This window comes from Gavialis gangeticus, unplaced genomic scaffold, assembly GCF_001723915.1.
Source record: "Gavialis gangeticus isolate Ggan-Ray unplaced genomic scaffold, GavGan_comp1, whole genome shotgun sequence".
Classification (NCBI taxonomy): Eukaryota; Metazoa; Chordata; order Crocodylia; family Gavialidae; genus Gavialis; species Gavialis gangeticus.
Window position 1 is genome coordinate 180283242 of NW_017729024.1, and position 22727 is coordinate 180305968.

A 22727-nucleotide genomic window follows, 5' to 3' on the forward strand; every position below is an offset into this window, starting at 1 on the left:
CCCCCCCCCCCCCCCCCCCTATGTATAGTGGTCTTTAGTTTTACTTGTGGAAGAACATGGACCTCAGGGTATTTTAAAGGATGACCTTGGGATTTTTTTATCAGGGATTTTTCAGTTTTCCAATAGGGAACACCAGCCTTCCTGCTAGGGAGGTCAGTGGCAGGACCCTGCCTGCTCAGAGCTGGCACCTTGGACCCCACTGGCTGTGGCTGACCTCCTGGCCAACTGGGGCCAGGAGGACATGCTTTGACAGTTCAAAGCAGGACACCACACCGGAAACATCTTCTGGGTGATAGCTGTCCAGATGGCTGGGCAGGGACACACATGGCAGTAGTGCTGCACAAAGGCCAACATTGCAGCCACAGCCCACTGGCAGCTGGCCCAGAGGGGCAGGTGCCTCTACTGGCTCTGCAGTCCCCATCCAGGTCTGGTGGGTGCACAGCAGGTCACAGCCAGGCAGCAGCCCCCACTGCCAGACTACTGCAGTGGCTAGAGAGTGCAGGGAACTCTGAGGGCTGCTTCATCAGTATGGCACAAGGGGTTGTAAGTGGCTGGGCCCCAGAAGCTCCTGAGAGTGAGTAGCCCTGAGCTACTTGACAGGGCAGCTTTTTGTACTGATGGGGCCAGGACAGGTGCTGGCTCTGGGCTCTAGCTCCCTCTGACTGCAGATCCAGGAGGAGCTAGGCAGGGTTATTTTGCCCCAAGTGGCACAATTTGCCCCACGCTAAAGTGCATGTCTGGGCACATGCACTGAGGCAAAAAGCCCTGGCTCAGATTTGCACCGCTTCTATTTTTGCTGCTGCAAGCACACATGCCTGCATGTGTGGATGCGCCCAAAGAGTCTGATGTGAAGGATCTCCAACATGCCAATGGTGATTCTTAGCTTGTGTTGCCAGTTTCTCTTAGCAGATTTATGTAAACATTGAGCAAGAGGGCTGGTGAGACACATGACTGGATCCATTGGGTTAGGAGCCCAAAGAAGACCTTAGGTGGAATAGAAGCACCGAAGTCCAAAATTGTGATCCAAAAAACCCCAGCTCAGCTGCTACCCAATTCTGCAATAAATTGCTAATGCAGTTTATGACCAATCACAATCTCCAGTTCTCCCCTGAGTGATTGTCCAGGTACTTGCAGCATGAAAATTCATGTTTCATCCAGAGATTTCTTGTTTTAATAGTATTGATAAAACCCTTACCCTTACACCCCTCTCTCCACACTCTGGGGTGTGTGAATTGCTTTTCCTTAGTTCCTATAACAATGTCCAAGTCTGAGTATGCTCATCACCCTGCTTCAAGGTCTACTTATATTTGAAGTCTTAGCATTTACTTCTTATTTTCTTCATTTTAGTTTGTCTTATCCTTTTCCCCTTTCTTTTTTGATTCTAGGAATGAAGGGAGAAGACTCTAGCCTTTTGGATGGATTTGACTCCTTTTTGTCCCATTTACTTACTTACTGGGCCAAGGGTTAGCGAGGACTTAGTCAGGGAGCTTCTGGAGGGGCTGGACGTATTCAAGTCAGCCGGTCCGGATGATCTTCACCCTAGAGTTCTAAAGGAACTGGCCGAGGTCATTGCAGGACCCCTGGCACGGCTTTACAAGTACTTGTGCTTTGGGTGGGGTGAAAGGGGAAGAGATGAGGCTGTGATTGGAATCTAGGGCAGAACACTGCGAAGGGGACTGCTGCCAGATCACAAACTAACCCCTGACAAGGCAATTCAAGGCCTCTTTCAAATGTTACATGCAATTAGTTGTAACAGACTTGTCATAGTAGAGCTGGCCCCAGAGTCCACCGTGTGGCTTCTGTCCTGCTCTGTCTCCCTGGGTCCCCTTCCTTTTTCCTTGCCTGTTACACCTTGATGTAATGAGTTGATTGGTGAAAATGGAGGATGCCTTGGCATGCCAGAGTAAGTCTTCATCTGTCCTTCCCGGCTCCCACTACTCACAATCCTGGTCTTCAAGTGCTAGATGGGCCCTCCTGGCCTGCCTGTGCCTGCAGGACACCCTTAAGGGCTATTTGTGGCCTCCCTTCACCCCTACAGCTACAACCAACCAGCCCTTGCAGATGTTAACAGTTAATCAAACCACAGACAGGTCTGGCCTCTCCAGGCCATCTCTAGCTTACCCTCTCAGGATGTTGGCTCCTGGCTTTGGTTCTGCCCTCTTGGGCTCTGGCTCTTAATCCTCCCAGCCTCAGGCTGCTTCTAACACCAGGCTTTGCCCCTCTTGGCTGCTGTCTGCCTGCGATTTGGGCCCAGCCCTTGGCAAGGGCTCAAACACTCATGTGCCCCTTGGCCACAGCACCACTGCGGTTTGGGCCCTGCCCCTAACAAAGCTCCCTAATGTGCCTCTCCGGTACTCTGTGACCTTCTGCTCCTTCTCTTCTAGTCACAATTCAGCCCACCAGTGTAACCATAAATCAAAATACAAGCCCCCAGGCTATAATTCAACTATTGCTATACTGGGTCCAAACATAAACAATAGCTCACTGGCTGTACCACAACTGTCCCCCACACAGTCATACTTCCCTGCCAGTTCTCAGCACCTTACCTGCAGTCCTGGAGCAACTCAGATAGCAGGTCATTTGCTCCCCTACAGCCCTCTGACTGTAGGGCTTGACTCCCTGCCCGGTTTCAGGCACTGGCTTTATGAGCCTCCTAAACCCTGCCCCTTCCGGTCAGATGGCTCTTTTCCAACAAACGGGTTTCCTATTAGGGCCTGATGGCTAGCTTCCAGGGCAGCTTACAACTGCTACTCCTGCTGCCTTAGCAGGGCTAGTAGTCCAGCAATAAGCAATATGCACTCCTAGTTTGAGTCCCTGGCTGCCTACTCCCCTACAGCAGGGGCAGGCAAAGTCCAAACCATGGGCTGCATCAGGCCTGCAGTGGACTCGATTACCCAGTAGCCCTTGCCTAAGTCGCTGTGGCCAGTTTCCATGGAGACCTTAGCAGCAGTGGTGCCCTGACAGCACAGGGCCAGGGTTTCTATGGAGATCAGCCCCAGCAGCACTGGCAGGGCACACAGCAGGGCAAGGAGCTGCTCTGGGGCCAGGATCTTGCAGTGGTGACAGCGTGGTCCAGAGCTGTGATCTGCTGCCTGTACTCCCCAGACAAGGGCATACAGGCAGCAGATCTTGGATCACAGCTCTGTCCCAGCTCTGGACCACACTGTCACCACTGCAAGATCCCTAGCCCTGGAGCAGCTCTCCTGCCAGCTCCTGGGGTCTCCACAGAAACTGGCCACAGCGATGTGGGCAGGGGCTGCTGGGAAATAAAATCTGGCCACTGGTTGGATCTACCATTTTGCCTACCCCTGCCCTACAGACAGTCCATAACATGCAGTCTTTTCCCAACCTGTGGATATCCCTGCTGCTGTCTCTGCCTTCAAGTAACAGGAGCCTCTGGCTCCCTGTTACAATGCTAGGTTCTCGACCATCTGGGCGATAGCGATCATTGCCTACTGGAATTCACTATACAACGCGGGTGTCAAAGGCCTGCAGCAAGGCAGTAGCCCTTGACTTCAGGAGGGCCTATTTCAATTAGTTGAGGAGATTAGTTGGAGAGGCACTGAGGTCCCGGAGGGCAGGGGAATTGGGAGTCCAAGGTCGTTCCTTAAGGAGATGGTCCTCCAAACCCAAAGGGTGACAGTCCCAACACGAATAAAAGGGGCCAAGAGCACTCAAAAGTGTCCATGGCTCACCAAAGGCATTCAGGAACATCTGAAAGCTAAAAAGGAGGCGTACACCTGATGGAAGGGAGGGGCTATCACCAAGGAGGATTATACCTCCATTGCTCAAGACTGTAGGGGGGCTGTTAGGAAGGCTAAAGTGGAGACAGAACTAGGACTAGCAACCAGGATCAAAGATAACAAGAAGTCCTTTTTTAAATACATAGGGAGTAAAAAGAAGTCACCGGGTAACGTGGGGCCCCTGCAGGACACGCTTGGCAAGCTGGTGGTTATACCAGATGATAAAGCTGACCTCTTTAACAAATTCTTTGCCTCCATTTTTCTGAGCAGGGTCTGGGACATCCCCCCCACTAGGATTCTGGATGGACTCAGGAGAGGCAGCACCAGGCCTAGGGTAAGGGAGGACTGAGTTAGAGAATTTCTGCTGGGGATGGATGTTTTTAAATCAGCAGGTCCAGGTGATCTCCACCCCAGGGTGCTGAGGGAATTGGCAGGGGTCATTGCAGGACCCCTGGCATGGCTTTATGAGCACTCGTGGTGCTCTGGCCAGGTGTCAGAGGACTGGAAAAGGGCCAGCGTGGTCCCCATTTTGAAAAAAGGGAGGAAGGAGGACCCAGGTAACTATAGGCCCGTTCACTTACCTCGGTCCTGGGGAAGCTCTTTGAAAAAATTATTCAGGAGCACCTCTGCGAGGGACTAGTACAGGAGATTATGCTTAGGAGGCAACCAACATGGGTTCATTAGGAGCAGGTCCTGTCAGACCAACCTGATAGCCTTCTACGACCAGGTCACAAAATCCTTGGATGCAGGTGTCATGGTGGATATAGTCTTTCTGGACTTTAGGAAGGCCATCGACACTGTCTCTCACCCCATTCTATGAAATTAGACCTTCAAGCAATTGATCATGTGATAAAAAGGGTGAACCAGACAGAAAGGGCACTTTTACACATGTTCTGATTAGAATGTGGTAGAGCCATAGCTAATCAGAATGCTCTAACATGCTGCAGCATCTTGTGTATTCAGTGTTCCACTGTTTCAAAATGGCAGTGGAAGTGCTTTAATTAAAGCTTGTCAAATGAGACTCTGAATACATGAGACTCTGTGGGCCTTTTAATTAGAGTGGGTTCCAAGAGCCACTCTAATTAAAAAGTCACCAGTCCCCCAACCCAGAGCATGTGTATAAGTGCCCAAAGATGCTAGTCATTGAATGTGGCACATCTTTGTGGCTGGTTTGCATCATGCTTTAATTTGGGTGTATAAGATAGTAGTTCCAAGGGAGCATGGGGATCCTGGCCTCAGAAGTGACTGTACTGTACTGGGCTGCCCATACTTCCTTGAAATCTGTTGGTGCACAGGGAGCCCTTCATGGGAGATGAGCTTAGTGCCTGCAAGCCCATTACCTTTCCCAGCATGTTGGGAACCTAGTGCTGGGGAGCTAATCTCCCATGTGGGGCTTTATGCTTGCTGACAGATTTACGGGGACACACGTATTTCAGAACTGTGAGCAGCACCTGGGTCTTGGGCTACACAAGCATGCATTAAGCCTACAGGCAGGCAGAGAGGGGCAGGATGGGCTCTGGGGACTTTTAGTCTGCATTGCAAGAATTGCCCATCCTACTGTGCCAGACTGTGAACATCAGGTATGGCAGCATGCACAATTTTTGGGATCCAGGATAAAATTCCTCAGATTCCACCCTACAGTGAAATAAGTTTTATGGAAACTCCAGGGAAGATGAGAGCATGGTAGATTGAATATCTAAGACTTCACATGCCCCACATAACTAAGGAAAATTATATATGGTATAGATTTTTCAGGGGGAGCAATGATCAGTTGCTCTTCTGCTCCTTCCTTCTCTTGGTGGGAGCAGCCTCTCAAAAGTAGCCCTCAATCCTCAGATTGGGGATCCTGGTCTGGGGGTGTGTGTAGAGGGCTTTGCTCTGCTGCTCCAGTCCCCTCCCAGACTAGTCCAGCAGCAGGGCCAAGCCCCAGTCTGTTCCCCAAATTGGGCAGTCCCTGGTCTGGGGAAGAGGTGGGGAACACTGCCTTGCTGCTCCCCGCTCCTCCCAGACCAGACTAGGAGGGGAGCATGCTGACACCTGCAAGATCTTTCTTCTGGACGGGGCAGGTCTCCCACAGGAGGGATTGAATGAATGCTTGTTGCTTCTACTGGGAGAAGCAAGAAGCATGATTCTCCTGATAGGAATGTAATGCTTGTACATGCCTCAGTTAATGAGCTAGGGATAAACCCAGTGTGTTCAGTTTCCTAATCTTTTGGTGTAACACTTGAGACCAATGCTTCTTAATACAGTAAACGCTGGGTGAAGAACAAAATAAGCTCAGTACATATTCCAGGCTGGACATAAGGAAGAATTTCTTCACTGTCCGAGCCCCCAAGGTCTGGAATAGCCTGCCACTGGAGGTGGTTCATGCACCTACATTGAACACCTTCAAGAGAAATTTGGGTGCTTATCTTGCTGGAATCTTATGACCCAAGCTGACTTCCTGCCCCTTGGGCGCGGGGCTGGACTCGATGAACTTTCGAGGTCCCTTCCAGCCCTAATGTCTATGAAATCTATGAAAGCCTGTCAGCTATAGCAGCCACCCAGGCCAGACTAAAATTTATGAAGGATGAGCAGTGCTCTGACACTGGGCATTATAGAAACCCAAAGTACTACAAGAAAAGAAACCTGTAATGGAAAGACCTGTGGAGAGCAGCTGAAAAAACAACACATGGAGCTGCACATGCTGTAGCAAACAGTGTAAGCCAGGATAACTTCTGCCAATTGGAAAAGTGCACAAGAACTGCAATGGATTATGTCAACTATAAACACCAGCTAAGTGAGCATTTGCATGGGTTCAGGTGGTTTGCAGTGAAGTAGCAACATAGACATATCACTGCTGGCCTGATTGTTTCCACTCCAGAAAATTGGTGCAAAATGGTGTAAAAATAATTCAAATGCCTGTTTCAGAGGATTGCAAAGTCAGTCCACGATCCATATTTAGCACTGCCATCACCTGCTGACATTATGTTCAACAGGAAACTGAGAACCAGAATGTCTGCACCGCTACACGCAGATGTCAGAATCACTGGGGACTCGCAGCTATATAAAGATACAGACAAGGCAAAACAAAACCGTCATATAATTAGGGTCCTGGATGCTGCCTCCCTTCATTAAACTGATGTTATGCTGTTCTGTAATAAAAACATTGGTCGCATACAGCATAAGTAATACACATGACACAAACCCCAGTACCAATACAGTTACTATTGGCCAGCGACCATAGTGCTCAAGTCCCAAAGGAGATGCACAGGTCCGTGACAGTGCAGGATGCCTCAGAATTGAAGTGAACCCTGTTAGGTTGGTCCTCTGCTTTTGAAGTTTGGTGTTTATGTTAATACTAGTCTGGTTTGTTATATTTGGCTGGGAAGGGAAGAAGTGGGGAATGGAGGGAGCTCTCACAAGAGCCAGTTGACAGTTTGCAGTGAAGGATATGTTTTATGTACAGGGGCTCATGTTAAGCAGTTGAGCTCAGACAGGAATCGAAGCAGATCTTGGACAGACCTCTTGGCTCTGAATGATTTTTGAACAATGCACTGTGCAGCACCTCCCTGGCAAGTGCTGTGGGCCCTGTGTGCAGGTGCAAGTGGGACTCGCAGACTTTCTGAGAAGTGTCTAGAGCCAGTGGACCATGAACCTGTACAACATGGCTCATGATATAGTTTGGGGATAGAGACCCTACCTCAGTTTCACATGCAGTTGTCCTGGACAGTGCACTTTTATCAGTGTTTCTCCGTTAAACATCAGCTATGATCCCCATTAGCAATTTACTTTCTGTGATTGTCTATATATCTCCTTTGTAAAGGATTTAACACACCTCTTTTTTTAGAAACATAACATAATGTAAGGTATTAGTTACAACTCTTACTGACTGAGTAATTTGCATTGTGGCAATCCATGCTTACTTAAGACATGACTTTGCACAGATGCAATTGCTGAATAGTCCTTGGCAGAGCTGAAATGCATACACTAGCACTCCTGCAAATGAAGCAGGATTATTTTTTGCAAACCATTCATTCTGTTTGCATGATGTATAAATGGATAATGAGCTTTACATATGTTTTATCCATGAATTATTTGATAGTTTGTGCACAAGTTGATAGTGGGCATTCAGAATTCTCTGCTCAAACTGTGTGATTAGTTGCAGTTTGACTTGCATGGTCTTGTTTCTGTTCCCTGATTGGAGGATTTAAATTTGGGGCTCCGTCTAGCTAGGTGCTGAATGAGTCCTCACTGCAGGAGGACTGGTCCTGACCAGAGAGCCTTCACAATATTTATGCAGAATGTTAAAATGAAGCATAATTGTAAAACCATTTCACATTTAAAAAAAATTCTAGTTATCTGTAGGAGATCAAATCCATTTTATTATGATTTTTACATTCTCACTTCTAAGTGATATTCATCTATTTTTTAAAGGAAAGTTAAAATCTGTTGATTAATCGGTGATAATCCAGGATTACCGAACATCCTGCGCTTTATTTTTTTTTAGTAGCAGGGAGTGCTTTAATTAGAAAGGTCCTAATGTAGATTAAGGCATTAGCCATGCTGAGATCCTCCCATATCGCCAATGAAATTATGATAGTGTCAAAAAAACCATTTGCATAATCAAAACTCAAGAACTGTTAATTAAACTGCACCCAATTATCCTCAGTCTATTATTAAAACATAAAAAAGTATGCAAGACAATTGAGATATACTGAACATTTTCCCTACCTGAGATTACACTGTAAGTGGCAGGTCTAGCAAAGTGGTACATACATCATAAATAAACCTAGAGTAAAGACTTTACTCATGTGAATGGGTAAAGGTTTGTAAAAACAAGACACTAACCAGACAATATACTGGCGAATAGCAACAAAATGCTGTGATCTAGCTGAGTGAAAGCATTTCTCTTACCTGGTGGTTAAGCATCTTCATAAAAAAAATCTCCATATCATGCCAGTCAGTAATTCTCTGTACAAAGACGCAATGGAACCACAAACATATCACAATGTTGGAAAAAATAGAAGATACGATTTACTTCCTCTGTGGGGGAAAAAGTTACAATGACAGTAATGACCCATTCATCTGTCAAAGAAACTAAACATTTAAAACCCTGAAAAAGCAGATGAAGGAAACCCATGCTTCCTGTCCAATGGGATAAAACAATATTAATGGATAAAAGGATTGGGTTTGTTTTCTGCTTAATGAAGAATCCTAGTTTTCAAATCTCGTTGGATTTTCTGAGTCCAACAGGATTTTCTCCTCAGCAGTTTGAATTTACAATTCCAGGGGAGTCATTTAATCAACTAGGTCTTACTTTAATTCAGATGCAGTGTGTGCCCAGGGAGGCTTTTCTCTTCATGTAACTGAGCGTTTGAAGCTAAAGAAATGAAAATGCTATTGGTATAATGTGAATTTTTATGTACAATTAGCTTAAGGTATTAATATGAAAAGTAGATAGTTCCATCTAATGATTTTTGGAATAATCTGAACCATCTGCCTCTAGATACTAAGAGGAGTTCACCACTTTAATCCAGATTATGGCTGACAAACTGTTTTTGGCATCCACGTTTCAGTAGCATTGCGCCCTTGAAGAGCGGGTGAAGCTGTAGAAATTCCCTAGCTGAAGAATTTGTTGTTTCTTTTAGGGAACATTTTTTTTTAATTTTTGCTTTTTATTCTCCCTGCCTCAGGAAGAAAATGGCTTTTTTAATGAAAAGCATGTTAAGCAGCCAGGTAAAGAATTTAGGCCTTGGTGGTGGAGGTGAGGAAAAGACAGAAGAAAGTAGTCCTTCTGACCCAGCTGCAGCAGCAGGAATGACTAGAGAGGAGTATGAAGAATATCAAAAGCAAATGGTTGAGGAGAAGTGAGTACACGTTCCCTTATTATCAGTGCTGACTTATCCAGGATGACTTGGTTCATATGAGAAGAACCCTGGAAAAAAAGGCAGAAAAGTATTCCCTCCTCTTTCTTCTTTAGCAGAAGGCATTTTGCCTTTGCTGTACAGTCTCTCTCAAACAAATACTAAGATGTTTTGGATTATGGCATCATCCTTCATCTCGCATTTCTTACTTCCAACACTCAGGGACATAACTTGATGTACTGAACTAATATGCAACTGTTTTTGTTTTCTGTTGCTGTATGAGCAAGGTAATTTCTTTTATTTTTTTAAGTCTAGGTGTGCCGGTGTCCTAAAGGAGGTTGTAATCCTAAAATGCTGAAAGTGATACGGTCTATACTTTTTTAGAACACTACATCCAATTTGCATACACTATTTAATCACAACCGTGTCAATTTTATGCCATTTTTTAGTCGCCTCCAATGCTACTAAATGGTACAGCTCAGTAATTTTAATTTGCTAATAATTACAATGCTTGACCATGTTCTGTGATATAAAATTGTATCAACATTGTTTAACTATTAATTAACAACAGATATTGAACATATCATTTTTAAGGCATGTAAAATAATAAAGGAAACCCTTGAATTGCAAATCATTGTTGTATCTATTTCACTAATGATCAGTTGCATAATGGGTGTCTAAATCCTACATTTAAGATGATTATAGGTGAAAGGTTAATGACTTCCAGAATTTAAAGTATCCAGGTCTATATTTAGCAATACTGCTTCCATTATAAAGTCCTGAACCAAATGTAATTTGTTTGAAAACTAAATTTTAAATGTTGCCCGCTTTTGTTATAAACTTTATAGAGGGAGAATTAAAGAAAAAAAATCAACTGGCTTAAAAAAGATGGTGTGCTCAAAACGATAAGCCACACAAGAATTCTAGGGTTAGGGCAAGGATTTGAAAAAGGAAATCATGTTCTTTCAATGGTGTTTTGGAGTCTTTGTGTTTAGTGTTAGATGTTAAGCTGTATTACAGGTGAATAACTAAACTATATTCTTTTCACTGCAAATGGGAACTATAGTTATGAATACTTTAGTTTATTCACACAGAAAAAATGAATGATGGAACTGGACACTGCAGTTATAAATGTGTCTGTCAAGCTTGATCACAAATAAGAGACCTACCTTTACTGTCAGCCTAGTTTTACTCAGCGCTGCAGCTACACAGGCCAGGGATCAAAAAAGTTAAATGATGTGAAAGAGGTCGTGCTATGAGCCAGTGGCTCAGAGTGGATTAGGATCCTTCCCATGACCCTCCTGCCTTCCATCTTTTTTCTATAACCTCCAAACAACACAGCTTTGCATGTAAGAATGCTTCAGTTACTGTTTGTCAGGACTGCATGGAATACATGTGTGTGAACAAATGAAAGATTTGCTCAAGGTTGAAAGGGTTCCCTAATAGGTCCTGTAAGTCATTATCCTATATTACAGAGTGTAAAACTAGAATTCAGTTGATTACCTCCTGTATATCTTGAGGTACCAAGTATTGCACAGATTCCTTGTAATGATGCCAAGGACTTTGTTTCCACCAAATATTTTGATCCTCAAAAACACAGGAGAGACCAGGATGTGACAATGAACACGGCCTCTGCAAATGGCAGTAAAGCAACTGGGCGAGATTGCCTGGAGGGATCATCTGGGTATATTTACCTCGGCTTCAGAGGAAAGTGAAATACTCACAAAGGTCTCTCTCATTCTAACCAGAGGAATGTTTCTTTCCAGGTGACCCTGGGCATGTGAACAAGATGCACCGGTTAGGTGACCAAGGGTATTTTCAGTACAACTTAAGAGCACTGCTTGAACATATTTAATATCCCATCATCCACTGTGGCCAATCTCCTTATGCCTTAGAAGGAGGAGGGAAGGATTAAAAAAAGGAGAAATGGATCATTAAATAGAGCTCATGTGAACACGATGTTTTCATTTTACTGAAAATGTTGAGGTGCCAACATTTTTTTCCCCTGAATTGGAGTAAAAAGAAATATTTTCCATAAAACAGAATACTAGAAAAATTTCCATCAGGGACAGTTTTCACTTTGGAATTTTAAAATTTGGGTTGCAATTTGAAATGTTGGGGACTACATTTTATTTTATGGGCCTTTTATTTTCATTTATGTTATATTTGTAGTATTTCACAACATGTTATGACCCATAAGACTTGAGGTATTCTGTTTTTTTTTTATTTTATTTTAAAAATCCTTAAGGGCAGCTGCTGCTTAGTGCTGAAGGAAACATTTTATACTGAAGTGTCTCTGGCGTCTTTCAACAATTGTCAACATGCCAAACTGTTTCTTTATACTACAAATCATGTACTGCTATTGCTATGACAGGAAATGATGTGAAATAATATAAAAACGAAAAACTTGAAGTGACATTTTGAAATGACAAGATTTTCTGGAATTACTCTTTTCCCAAACAGGAGAAGAAAAAAACTGAAATATTTTGGTGGAAGTTTTCATATAACTTGATAACATTTCAGAAAAAAAATGTTGGTTTCATTGAAACAACTTTTTTTCTAAGAAAAAACCATAAGATCTTTTTTTCTGTCCTGCCCTATCATGAACCTCTATGAACAGGATCACCTGTGAATCTGTATAACTGCATAACTAGTAATTGCACATAAGGATGTAGGTTTTTAAATTAATGAAATTTTGACGACTAAATCCACGCATTTTGCTTTGGAAGCTCCTGCTTGAGATTTAACCAAAATGCTGGTTTTCACCAAATCTAGAAAAAATAATGAAAATGGGGGACCCCTCCCCAAAACTGTAAATAATCATTAAAATATGTAGGGGAGAAAGTCTTAGCAATTAAGTCTGGAATGATGCACTTTACAGTTAACACATAAGCAATCTAACTAGCTCACACTCAACTTCTTTTTGAAATCAAATAACATCACTTTCACCCTGATTCACTAAAATGGCAGACTGTAAATAAGGCTATGAGAAATCATTTAATTCTGATGACAGTAAACTTTTTATAAGGATAATGCTTAGGGGCCAAATCCTGGAATTTTGATTAAGGAGTGTGGATTTGACTCAGAGGTATCTTTATGTATAAAAATACCTCTCATAACTGAGACTTTGACTATCAGAAAATTAGGGTTGGAAGGGACCTTAGGAGGTCATCTAGTCCAACCCCCAACTAGCTGAGGAGTAAGCAGCATTTTGGCCAGATTTTTTCATGTGCAATAAACCTGTGGAGATAGAGGTCTCCTTTCAATACGGTTTTACAGAATCAAGGCTAAAAGTCTCTTGTCAGAGTATCATGAAAAAATCTGAACTTATATATTTCATTTCACAGAACTGCACCAATGATAGCTGTTATCAAAGCATGGAGATTCATAATAGATATAATGGCATGATATTTGTCTTTCATTAGACTTGCTTTTGCATTTCTTACAAGGCTTCATGGTCTATTGCTGTAAGAACAGGCCTGGGTGTCAATGACGGGTATTCTAATGCCACTTTTAGTCCATTTGTGGTTCTGGACAAATAACTTGATCCCTGTCTCAGTTTCCTCTGTAAAATGGGTATAACATACACCTACCTTCCACAGAGATGGTGAGGCTGATTAATAACTTACTGGAAAGTGTTCTATTGCCAGGGCCTTTTCTTCTGTTGTGTTCAAACAGCTATATTTAAAGAATAAGATGAGAAGAGAACAAATACTGACTGTTTTCTGTGGCTAGGGAATCAGTTCAGTGTCAAGAACAAACTAAGGAACTTGTCACATTGTATTTTATGACAAAACTCAGAAAATATCTGTCTTTCATGTTGATTTTCAGGATGGAGAGAGATGCAGCATTTGCACACAAAAAAGCTGAGAGAGCTTGTCTACGAGTTCATCTAAGAGAAAAGTACAGGCTCCCTAAGGTAAGACAACAGTCTACAATCTTTACCCAGTCTATATTGTGATTTTTCTACCTGGTGGAGAGGATTCCATACTGATACACCATTTTGCAGTAAATGTGGACGCTTGAGTCTCTTCCTCTTCACCAAGCAGGTCCCTACTATCCAAAAATGGAAAAAGCAGGGCCGAAGCTTTCAAAACTAGAAATCCATTTTTGGGTGTCCAACCTTAAACATATCTTTTTCAGAGAGCGATCAGATACTTCTGTCTCAAGTTGGGCACCTAGAATCATCAGCCACTTTTGAAAATCTCAGGACCCTGCCTCTCATTTAGATCCTACTTATTTTTAGAAGCTACATTCACAGGGGGAATTTAAGTATTGTGACATTTTAATTTTAGGGATTTACTATGCAATGATATTCACAATCCCAAGTTGTGAAGATAGAGGTTTCCTATATAGGGCACAGGGGCAATTAGGTCACCAAGAATGGGCGTCACAGAAACCTGTAACCAGCATCAAATGCTGCCTGAACTGGGCTGTGCTACATGTGAAGAGTGTGGTTTAAGCCCCTTTCTCTCCAAAGCTGTGTCTCCCCAGCACACACAGGTTCTGTCCACCTGTTCCTGCTTGCACGTGCCAAACCCAGAAATGCCACCAGAGTGACTTCCCCCCCTGTACCACCCTGCAGCTGCTCTCAAGACCTCTGTCATCGTCACTCATCAGCATGATTAAATAGTCACTGGAGTGACTTCCCCACCAGGAAAGTCACTCTGGGTTTGGGCCACGCAAACAGGAACGGGTGGCTGGGGTGTGTTTGGTAGTGTCCCTCTCTTAAAATCCTGGTGATGCAATGTAGATGTGCCCAAAGACTTACCTTCCCAGTTCAGCAAGGAGGGGAATGCCTACCACCATGTGGGATTCTCTGCTTTGAACCCTCTCCTGGGGGGCTGGGTATGCTTCAAGTCAGATCAGTCCTTTCTTGGAAAAGAGTGAAGGTGGTGCTGGCACACTTTTGCATTATACTCCAGTCACTGAGGATGTGGGAGAGCTGTGTTCAGGTTCTTCCTCTGCCTCATATACAGCCATCTACTGCACAGACCTGGCAGCACCACCACCTGGAGGCCTCAAGGTCACAGCTGTACTGTTTGGCTCATGGTCAGCTGGGGGAATGTAGCAGAATGCCCCTCTCTCCCGCTTCATTTCTCTGTGAACAAGACATAGGCCCTGCTCTTTTATTTCATGTCGGGAGTTAGATGCCTAAAAGCCTGTAAGGATCTGCAGAGGCATAACTGAATGCTGGAGCACCATGCTGGTAGCTGCACGTGGGGCAGCATCAGTGGCAATGCAGCAGCAGCTGGACCGGCAGCACAACTGCGCTGTTTTTGTGCACCACCCTTCCCCACCACCAAGAGTCAATGTCCAGGACTGGTGCCCTGGTTACTGCCCCCCCCCCGCCACTTTTCATTTCACTACCCAGAGTCTTGGTCATTAAGAGTATTATGATCCATGCATCTCTGGCATCTATTGATTTGGAAAAGATTGTTTGATAGCACTTTGGATAACTGAGCTACTAACAATTTCTGTCTGACACAGAGATTACTTTTCTCTTATTGTGAGCTTGTCAGGTGTGCCTGAGGAGCTCTGGTAGGCAGCTGTAACGACTGCTGGAGTTAACCTAATTTGCCTGTGCTTTGTTTCAGATTTCAGTTTTGATTTCCTTTGCTTTGAAAGACTAGTTTGTTCTCACTAGTTTATTCCCCTTAGTTTCCTACTCAGCACTCTTTCTAAATAGGGGACACCTTTAAAGGCTCTGTGAACAGTTCTGAGCCGCTCAGCCTGCTTGGGCGCTCAAGCTGGCCCTCCAAAATAAAAACCTTAAGAATGGCTGTAACTTGTGGGCCAGGCAGGAACCAGCTATGTATTTAAACATCCGTCTTTTAGTGGTTGTAAATAGTGTTCAGTTGCTGATTCATGGGAGCAGTAGAGCAAGGAAATGAAGAAGTTAGAGAGAGGAGAACTTTCTGTCTGGGGGTGCTTTTGTGAAAGGGCAATGAAGACAACAGATAAAGAATTGCTTTGCATGTTTGTGTCTTTATGGTTTTGCTTTGTGTTGTAAATATGTTTCGAAAACAGTCAGGACCCTTGGGACCCTTTCAGCCTATTACAGAAAGGCCCTCTATATTTTAATAGCTCATGCAAATCCTACTATAAACCAGCATTAATATTCTGGAATAGTGATACAGTTCTCTAAACTTTAAAAATGATGTAGAAAATTGGGTACATGCTGCAAGTTAAATTAATTGAAATAAAAGTCCCCTGATTTCAACCTTATAACATTTCATGGGCCTTTTCCATATGAGAACTTTAATTCTGCTGATATCACGATCCTTTTCTTTCTATAGACTTTTGCTTCCCATAAACAGTCCGTGCTTCCCTAGGTTTAACTCTACACTTCTGTTTGTTCCAACCGTTTTGCATTACATGTGACCAATACTAAACACCACAGTGTTATGAATATTAAAAAAATAGAAATCAGACATCTTGGCCTCTTATAGGGCAACAGATAATTTTATGTAGCAGCTGGAGAGCTTGGGTGAGGTTACTGGTAACATGTAGAGAAAGGTGTGATCTGGTTAGGAAAACAATGACAGTGATCAGGCCAGATGTTTTTCCTTGCTTTTCTTAGGTAGGGAAGCTCAGCTAGGTGACTGTATCTGAGGAGAGGATCATGTATCAGGAGCTATGTATCTGTAGTGAGCCAAATACATCTGGGCAAGAGGAGGGTCCTTCAGGAATCTGGTAACTCTTCTCATTTACTCAAGGAAACAAGGGATGAAAAGCAGAGGAGGGGTTCAGACTCCAAACAGAAAACACTGAGGAGAACACCAAGTGGAGAGCTCTAGACAATGCCTCAACTTACACAAGTTGTCCAGGGAGTCAGCAACTATGTTCAGAATGTGAAATGAATTTATACTGTGTGGAGTTTTACAATTAAATTATTTCTTTTGCTTCCTTCCATGTTTCCCAGTACTTGGTAGTTGTCTTTCTAATTGCACAATTTCCTTCCACAATATGGGCCTGAAATCTGGTTAAAAAACCAAAAACACAATAGTTTTCTTTGCAATAGTACCAATCCTGTAAGTAGTTAGTGTTCTGAACTCCCATTGACACCAATGTCTCACAGCCAAATTGCACTGTATGAAATATGCCTGCAAAGGAGGCAAAATGGAACTTTTAAGGCTGATTAATTAATTGTGAGCAAGTTAATTACCAACTGCTAGTATAAGGTAATGAAAAAAAATTAAAGATAGGCAGTATAGGGAGAATAGTCTATATTAAAACACTGTACAAAACAGATGAAGCAACTTCAGTGGGAGTTTCCCACCCAAGGACTTACAGGTTCAGATCCACTGGGGTTTTTATGTTTCTTGTTTCTATACTCTTCTTTTTACACATATTTAGAATAAGATGGGTTGAAACAGGTTCAAAGAGGCTGCTTGCCTTGCAGCCTTAGTTCTTCCATGGGTTTAGTCATATGATCAAAGCTGCTTGAGGGGCCCATAATAAAAAGGACACTGGGCTGCCAGGTAAAAATTAGAGCTGGGTGAGTGTCATACTATGTCTGTTGGTGGCAGAGCAAGTGTGAGCACTACCTACTCAGCCAAATGTTGTCCAGGTTCTCTGGAGAGAACCGCTGTCCCAACTGCAATCTTCCCTTGAGTCTTGGGTTTCTCCCCCTGCATTCAGAAATAAATTAAACTCTCCTAAACATTAGAGTGATCTCAGTGAATAACAATTTTTTTTTACTGAATGTTGATATTTTAGCTTTAATCCAGGTGGTCTTTTTTTGCTGTGTAGAACTCCATGGTAGTCCAGGTGCAAAGATGCTCCAAGCGGTTGCAGCAATCTGATCGAGAGCAAGGAACTGCAGGACTGAGGCCTAAAATTGCTTCAGTCAAGTTGGTTTAAACTAATCCTACATAAAAGAAGACAGTATCAGGTACAGTGTAGTATGATTGAAGTTGTCTTTTGAGAGCAGAATGCTTCAATGTGTTTCTTGAACTGTTAAGGGCAGAACATTTTCATTATTTCATCCTCTGATGTTTTTCTGGCTTTCCTGGGTTTAGAAAACCACTATGTATTCCCATTCCTCCTTGACTTTTGCACCAGTTTCCAGGTTCTTCAGTTACCATAGCTGACTTGAAACCATTTGCAAACACTGAATTGCTAGAAAGCTTTCATAGATTGAGTGGGCTCCTTGCCAATGGATTCCTAAATAATGTTGTTGGTTCTTCAAGAATTATTAAGCTGAGCCAGGAGCTGTTCCTGACAGACCTTGGAAAATGTGATCATTGCTTCATATCCCTTTAAAGATTACTAGCAAGATTATTTTTCCCAGGTTGGTTAAAATATCCACAGTGTACAAATATAGTAGGGGCTTGGTCCTCAGCTCCACTGAATTTGCTGAGTTCTGGGGGTGTGTTCCTCTAGCAAGGGTTCCTCTCGACAGTTTCCACTGACTCCTTGGACAATTTCTTGAAGCAATAGATATTACCTAGAGTTCTCCAAGGTTGACTCCACTCAGGGATCCTCTGTTTTGATACAGATTACTGGATCCCAGCTCTCTCTCTCATTCTTCTTCTCCCCTGGAAGTCATGGACCTTACTTTGTCTTGGCAGATTGTGACAACCAACCCAGATTCAAGCAGACTGAGTTAAGATATTTTGATCAAAATAATGCTGAGTCAGTACTTTGTAAGTAACGTTCCAAGGGCCCAGATCTACAAAGGTATTTAGGCACCCAAGCTCCCACTGGAAATAATTTATTTCATTGGGAGATGAGCCCCTGAATAGGAGTTAGGGTATATTTACATGAACAAGTTATTGCAAGATGAGCTAGAGTAGAGCCTGCAGCAGCTCTTACAGCTCAGTACATGCCAGATTGCCCCTCAATGAAATTATCTTGAATTTTTCATGAAAAGAGTACATGTAAGCCATCCCCACAAAATAGATCATGACTGTAAGTCTGCAGCCTAGCTTGCTTGATAGTAATTTGCTTTTGGAGCCACACTCTTAGGGGCTGTCTATGCCATCTCCATGCTGAGCCTTGGACACCTTTAAAACTAGCTTGACTTGCTCCCAAATCTATTCTTGGGCTCTCTCACCTGTGTGTGCTATTGGTATGCACTCAGGGTCTCTCTGACGTGGCTATGCTGCCTCACTTGTGTGAGGGGGTACATACTGTATGGAGTGAGTAGCCAGGACATGCTCCTCATTGGCAGTCCTTGGCTTGGCATGAAATTAAAGTAGTAAGGCCATAAGTCATCTAAAATGCCTTTGTGGGTCTCCAGTACAGTGTACGTAAAAGTCCAATGACTGTGTCCAAAAACTCACAGCATTTTCCTGCATAGTCATCTCTTATTGGGTGGAGGTGAGATGATAGCCCAATTCAGTGTCAAGAAGTCTCCATGCAACCTTATAATTGCTGTATTAATTAAGCATCAATAATGAAATTAGCAATCCACAGGGAGTTCAACGCACTTAAAAAGTCCTCAACTAACAAACTATTAATCCCCCAGGGTATTTCATTCATAATTGCTCAGGGTTACCATCACAGAGATTACATAACAGCAGGGAACAGAGAGTCAACTTTGGGCCTAGGAGCAACTACCTTATTAAGGTCCAACTTAAAGAAAAGTTAAAGAAAAAATCTTCCCATGAGCTGTCAGCTCTTATGATTTTAACTTTGCCAAAGTTAAGGTTTGGGAACGGACTGTCTGGGATTTAAAAAAAATAAAACTGTGGCATCACCTCTTCTGAGCAACCAAAGAATGAATTTATATTTGAAATGGTTAAGGAAAATGTAGGATGTCAGCAATAACACTAACACAATTGAGCCCCTCTGTTCTCTCCCATTATCTGACCACTTCTGTAATCTAAATTCAGGTTATGCCCTTCTATAGGCATTAACTTGCCTAAACTCCCACTTTTATCCACACTTCTATTCCCTGAATAAATTCCTTGTCCTTAGTTCCAGTTGGATACATGAGATTTTGCTAAAATAGTAAAACCATAGCCCATATTCTGCTGATTACATAAGATAACATTTACCTACATTTCTCTTTACATAATATTTTACCAACATTTTATTACAATTTTGTTTAACAAAAAGCTGTTTTCTGTTTTAGTGATCTACCCCTTATTCTAGAGGTCAAGTCCTAAAAAATTTTCATGTACCCTGAATGAACACAAAGGTCAGGCACATTTGATCCGTTTTTGGGCTGCAGAATGGCAACAGAGATCCAAAGTGTGGTTCAGACATAAAACTGACATCCTTTAAAGTAGCATCAGCATCTTATGAAGTGAGCTTCAGCCCACAAAAGCTTGTTCTCTCTCTTTCCACCCCCCCCATTTATATCTTATTTAGTTAGTCTATAAAGGTGCATCTCTACTGTGCCTTGTATCATTTAGAGTAACCCTTCTTTGCTCTGAGAAACAAAAGACCCTTGACTACCTCTCTCAGCACTGTGGGATGTTCCCCACTAACATGAAGTGCAGGGGACCACCAGCAAACAAAGCTAATCAGTATGTTACTTAAGGATTTTCCTCTGTTAAACCTATCACCCATCTCAGCCACTCTCTTACCTCCTGTCATGAAGAACCTCCTCTAATAATTTTTCATGTCAGTAAGGCCAGCAAACTTGTGTAAGAAATCTGCTGTAGGTATGACTATTTTCTGGAAAGAAAATGAAAGATGATAAAAACTACAGGTACAATCACAAATTTGTCAAGGTCAGTTTTGGAAGCTGTGCTGTTAAGCAAACTCTGGATGGTAAACTTTATAGCATTATTCCATGTAGAGGCTCTTTTGGGAATGCTTTGTGTAGCACTCTCCACCACAGCTCTGCATGTGATGACAGGTTGGAGGGAGTTGTACTGCATACTAAAAACCAAGCAGAAATTATTCTCTGAGCATTAGTGAATGCAAAGCACTTGAAGATTACAGCAATTTTACACCTGTGGGAATCTGTACCAGTCGGTAACACTGGGCGCATCTACACGTTCATTAATGAGCCATAATAATGATGCATTAACATGTAATGACTGGTTGACTACTAACTCAACACACCATAATTAGCACTTCTGTGCATTAGTGACGGCACACACTTTTTTGTGGTGCTAATGCACAGCGGACTAATTCTGCTGCGCATTAGCATGGTTTTTGCCTGGTATGTCTCATGTAGTGTCTCATGTAGGCGTGCCCACTGAGTCTGAGATTGTGGAAGTGCTGCATCATCTTTATATTCCCAATCGTCCACTAGAGACATCAGCAGAGTTTTGCAGCTGTACTGTCAGAGCTCTGAGAAACTGCACCTGACTACTGAAATGACTATTGAAAACGGTGTAGGAAGTTCACACGGCCTTCTTGCTGCCATATTCCTCTAATATTGTGAAGACATTCAATACCTTTTTTAGTTCTGGCCTAAACAGCTGAGAGAGCTGCTGGCAAATTGTAATGGAAAATTTAAAAACTCACTCCATTGCTTGTAGCTGAACTATATTGTATTTGGTTCCTTACAGGACCGTAACTTGTTACTAAAGGATTCACACCTGTCTCTACACAGTAGCTTGAAGAAATCCCTTTCAAAACATCAACAGTTTCAACAGCTGGATTTTGGCAACGAAGTAGTTACAATTTTCCATCAGTTAGAAAAAGTGAATTCTGTCACCTCAGACAATGATTATAGATTCCCAGCACACAAGAGATGAACGTGAAACCGTGCATTGTACCCGACAGGCATAATTTTCTAACTTCAAGCCAGTAGAGGCCCTCTCGTGACCATTTTATAAAACTACATCCCTCTTTCTTAAGAGCACAGCCATGAGTTTGAAACTAAAATTCACTGGTCTGTTTTAAAAGCAAGTAACCTTGTGGGTTTGTGAATGTATACTACCCATGTTTAAATAATAACGAAGAGCCTGGTTCTTAATCAGGTGCAAAACACAAATATATTTGTCGGGGCTGCTAGCTGTCATATAATCAGCCCCAGCAAATAAAATGTCCTCTGTCAGTCAACAGTGGCTGACCAAGTGTATAGCAATGAAAACGTCCATTATCAAATAATGTGGTAGAATTTCTGTAAACCATACTGTGTAAAATGCAATTGATCTTCATTGTGTAAGCCACCAAGGCTTTCTCTGCTATCCAGTTAAACACATGCTCACTATTTTGAAGGAAAAATGAATTTGTAATGGCCTTTAGGCTGGGATTTTCGAAGTAGACTAAAGCAGAGTAAACACTTAATCGTGTCATAGTCAACCATGGTGGTAGACAATAACATCACAGCACAGATGTCTGAAGGGATCCAATCTTTAACTAGAAAAATACAGGAATCCAGGGATCTTACACATGGTATTTCGGAGCTTACACATGGTATTTCATTGAATTTCTCTATAGTCTCGAATCCTTTTTGAAACTCTTTGTTGCTCCAAATCATATACTTACACTTATCCAAAACATTGGTCTTTTTTTCCAGTAGCTAGAAAGAAGAAATAAGTGAGCACTGACATCAAGAAACTGGTGGGACTTCTCTTTAACCATCCACTAATCTTTTATCTACCCATCAGTCTCAATTTGACACTCAGCCCAAAGCCCTGCATACTGCTTTCTTTTAGGTTTGGGTTCTGTAACACTGGTCCATAATGAAGAATAAGAAAAATGTATACCCAGGGCATGCTGAATTGCAAAAATGTTTATTATATGAAAAATGGTAGTCAGCCACTGGACACAGAATTGTTGATTCTGTTACTGGCCTAAGTTTCTAAAAACTAGAGTTAAGCTAGCAGACAAGTAGAAAAGTTTCATGAAACTTTGACTTTTTTTGTACATTTAATATTTATGTACTTTCTTTTCATTAGCCATGTTTTATGGTTGTTACTCTACAGGTCTATGTGCTGAAAGGTGTGTTTTTTTTAATGGCCCAAGGGCAGCTAGGTGCCCATCACCTAATGATGAGCAGGAGTTGGGTGTCCAACAGTGACTTTGAAATCTCCCCTGTCCTACTTAGATCTTAATGCCATAGTAAGCTCTGTCCAGGTGTCTTTTCTGCCTCCTTCTCCCTCTTCTCCCCAACTTCCTACACAGGTGTGCACACGTACAGCATGCCAGTGATTTCGTTGTCGGTATCCAACTGGTTTTCACTCAGTTCTCTTTCAGGCAGAACTTCTAATGGCAATAGTGA

The 22727-nt window shown here is 42.7% G+C and overlaps 1 protein-coding gene across 2 annotated transcripts in view; it reads left to right on the top strand.

The window, feature by feature from the left end:
* Window positions 1-9327: 9327 nt before the first annotated feature.
* Window positions 9328-22727, top strand: part of CPLX4 (complexin 4) — a 30487-nt gene continuing 17087 nt past the window's right edge. Inside the window, exons 1-2 of one of the 2 annotated variants that reach the window (XM_019518323.1) lie at window positions 9328-9592; window positions 13421-13519. In XM_019518323.1, coding sequence (XP_019373868.1) covers window positions 9426-9592; window positions 13421-13519 — 266 coding nt within the window. In that variant the 5' untranslated portion in view covers window positions 9328-9425. The remainder of the gene's footprint in view (window positions 9593-13420; window positions 13520-22727) is intronic. The other variant, XM_019518322.1, reaches the window with a different exon arrangement.